Source organism: Bison bison, unplaced genomic scaffold (genome assembly GCF_000754665.1).
Source record: "Bison bison bison isolate TAMUID 2011002044 unplaced genomic scaffold, Bison_UMD1.0 scf7180017857823, whole genome shotgun sequence".
Lineage (NCBI taxonomy): Eukaryota > Metazoa > Chordata > Mammalia > Artiodactyla > Bovidae > Bison > Bison bison.
In genome coordinates this window covers 9,736-12,428 of record NW_011488396.1, presented here as the reverse complement: position 1 = coordinate 12,428, position 2,693 = coordinate 9,736, and the positions used below count along the sequence as shown (strand labels likewise).

At 66.2% G+C, this 2,693-nt stretch overlaps 1 protein-coding gene across 1 annotated transcript in view; it reads right to left on the bottom strand.

Moving 5' to 3' along the window:
* NUDT14 (nudix (nucleoside diphosphate linked moiety X)-type motif 14) overlaps positions 1 to 2,693 on the bottom strand; it is a 3,747-nt gene that overhangs the window by 334 nt on the left and 720 nt on the right. Inside the window, exons 2-3 of the mRNA XM_010861489.1 lie at positions 582 to 625; positions 41 to 110 (exon numbers count right to left, since the gene is read on the bottom strand). Coding sequence (XP_010859791.1) covers positions 41 to 110; positions 582 to 625 — 114 coding nt within the window. The remainder of the gene's footprint in view (positions 1 to 40; positions 111 to 581; positions 626 to 2,693) is intronic.

Sequence of the window (2,693 nt, the reverse complement as noted above, 5' to 3'; positions counted from 1 at the left end):
GGGGACTGAACGTGAGCCTGCCGGCCTCCCCGACCCCAACCTCACCTGGCCGGAACTGCTTCACCAACACCAGGCTCCTCCGGGAAGAGTTGAACATGAGGATGGTCACGCTGGGGGCAGGGGGGACCGAGCTCAGCACAGAAGCGTGCCCTCACCTCGCCGCCCTCCACAGCCCTGGAGGGTTGGGTCCCTTGCTCAGATGGGCAGACTGAGGCCCAGGCTGGGACAGAACTCGCCAGGGTCACACTGCCAGTTGAGGACCCAGGCCTCCTGTATGTGCTGGGTGGCAGGAGTAGGAAGGACATGCTGGGCAGCTGGACAGGCTGGGGCTGGCAGCATCTGAGGGCGCGAGAACGACGGGACACGTGGGCCCTGCCGGCCAGCTAAAGCCACACTGCCCCCGGCCCGTGCTCCCGGCGCTCCAGGGCAAGGGCGCCTGGGAGGCCCGCATGGGGCCCCTCAGTGAGAGGCAGGGAGAGCGGGGGTGCTCAGAAACGCAAAGGGGGCTGCGGCTCCGTTGCCCCTGGGCCCCGTGTCCCTGCCAGCCTTCTTTCCTGATGCCAGCCAGGCCAGGCCCTCACCTATCATGAGTCTTCATGAAGTCCCACGACTTCTGGGCGCCATTCTGGAAGAGACAGGGCATCGGTTGGGGAGTGCTCCGGGGAGCGAGGAGGCCCCAGGGACACACTGCAGCAGCTCCTCCCAGGGAGACCAGCTGTGGCCCAGGCGGCCCGGGAGCCAGGAGGTGCAGCAGGTGGGCAGGGGGGTCCAGGGCAGACGCGTGCGCCCCAGGAGTGACGAGAAAACTGGAGCAAGCAGTGGGGAGCTGCGGAGACGCTCGCTGTCACCCAGACCGGAAAGGATCACGGGGTGTGGAGGGCCCCAGGCTGGGGGGGTCCCGAGTGAGTGGAGCAGAGATCAGGTCTTCATGGCTGAAGCTCCCTTGGGTGCCTGGACAAAGGGCCATGGGAGGGCTTGGGGCGGGGCACAGGAGCAGTTGGGGGGTGTGCCAGCGCCTGGCAGGAGCTTCCCCTCGGACGGGATGACTCAGGGGTGTGACTGGACCAGGGACCACCCTCTCCCCAGCCTGGTTTTGGCTTGGGGCTGTCTCTCCCGTGGCCCGTGGTCCTGCTGCTCTGTCCCTTCCTTCCGCCACCCTGCTCCCCTGCCTGGGGTGCCCTGCCCCAGCGGCTCCCAGGGCTCTGGGCGGCATCTGGTGAACAGAAGGCAGTGCGGAGCCGGGGCCTGGGCCGCCGCGGGCAACCAGAACCGATGCTAACGTGGTTCCAGCCGGCAGGAGGCATGAGGGGCTGGGACCCTGCCAGCTAGGCCGTTCCCCCTGTCCCTGAGCCTTCCTCAAAGAGGTCTCTGAGGATGGGCTTGCCCTGGAGCCCAAGAGCCCAGCCCTGTGGATACCCGTCACCAGCTTGCTTAGCCCACTGCCCTTCAGCCACTGGTCCAGCCCTTTGCCCTGGTGAGCTGCCGGCCCAACGCATGGGGCCCTGTCCAAGCCACGAACTGGACATGAACCTGAGCACCAGAGACAGAAAGTACAGTCAGGGTTGCAAAAGAGAGAAGACGCTGAGGAACAACCTTTGTGAGGACTTCCCGGAGGAGGCGACACTGCGCCAGGACTCACAGAGAAAAAAGGGCCTTCCCGGCAGGGGGACCTGGCAAGCAGAGGCCCACCCACACGCTGGTCTAGCGGAGATGGGGAACCTGGGCTGAGCTTGGCCTGGAGGCAGGAGCGTCCTGGCCGGGCAGCAGCCTTGGTTTCCGGGGGGAAGGAGAGCTGTGCTGTGCCAGTCGGGCTGCCCGGGAGGCCGTTGTGAGGCACCACCCACAAGAGGCAGGCCTGGGCCTGCCTGCAGCCTGGCCACCCCAGGGCCGGCCACCCACCAGGAGGGGTTCCAGGGAAGGCCTGTCCCCAAGTCTGCCAAGTTCAGGGCTGTCCCCTGCCTCCCTCAGGGTACGTGTCACCCTGTGTTGGTTTCAGGTACCCTCTTGGATCAGGATCAGAACATCGGTCAAACCTGAGGTCCAGGCAGGGTGGAGGGGAGGGTCCAGAGAGGTCCACTGAGGCCCGTGCAGCCCCTCCTGCAGGACCCCCACCCAGGTGGTCCAGACCCAGGCCTGGCTCATCTTCATGGCACTGGGAGGGAGGAACAGGACTGGAGTGCAAACACAGCCCCCTCCCCCTCAGAGCCATGGGGAGGCCCTGCCTCTGGATGATCAATCTATCCATCCATCAGATCTCCCCTGGCATAGCGGCTACTGAGCAAAGTTGCAGAAGCCCTTCGCTGACATTCACCGCCCAGCCCAGTGTCCCGTGGCCCCCTGCCTGTGCCCACTGCAGCCTGCCACCCACACGGGCTCAGCTTTGGTTACCAGCACCCATCCACCTTTCACAGGAAGTGGGGGAGGGTGCCACAGCCAGAGGCCACCGCAGTCAGGTGCCTGGACCACCCTGTGCTCACCTGCTGCCCCCAGAGCCCTGGCCCCTGGGAGCTGTGTGGCCACAATCAGGCATTCTGGCCCCAGGCCAGCACCAGGGACAGGGCGGCAACCTCCACGTCCCTGTACTATGCCCTCACCCCACCCCGGCTTCTGCCCCAGGCCAGTGCTGCCAGCCCAGGTCCAGCCTGGGGACAAGACTCCCTGTCCCCTAGGGCCAATGGGACAACAGCAACGGG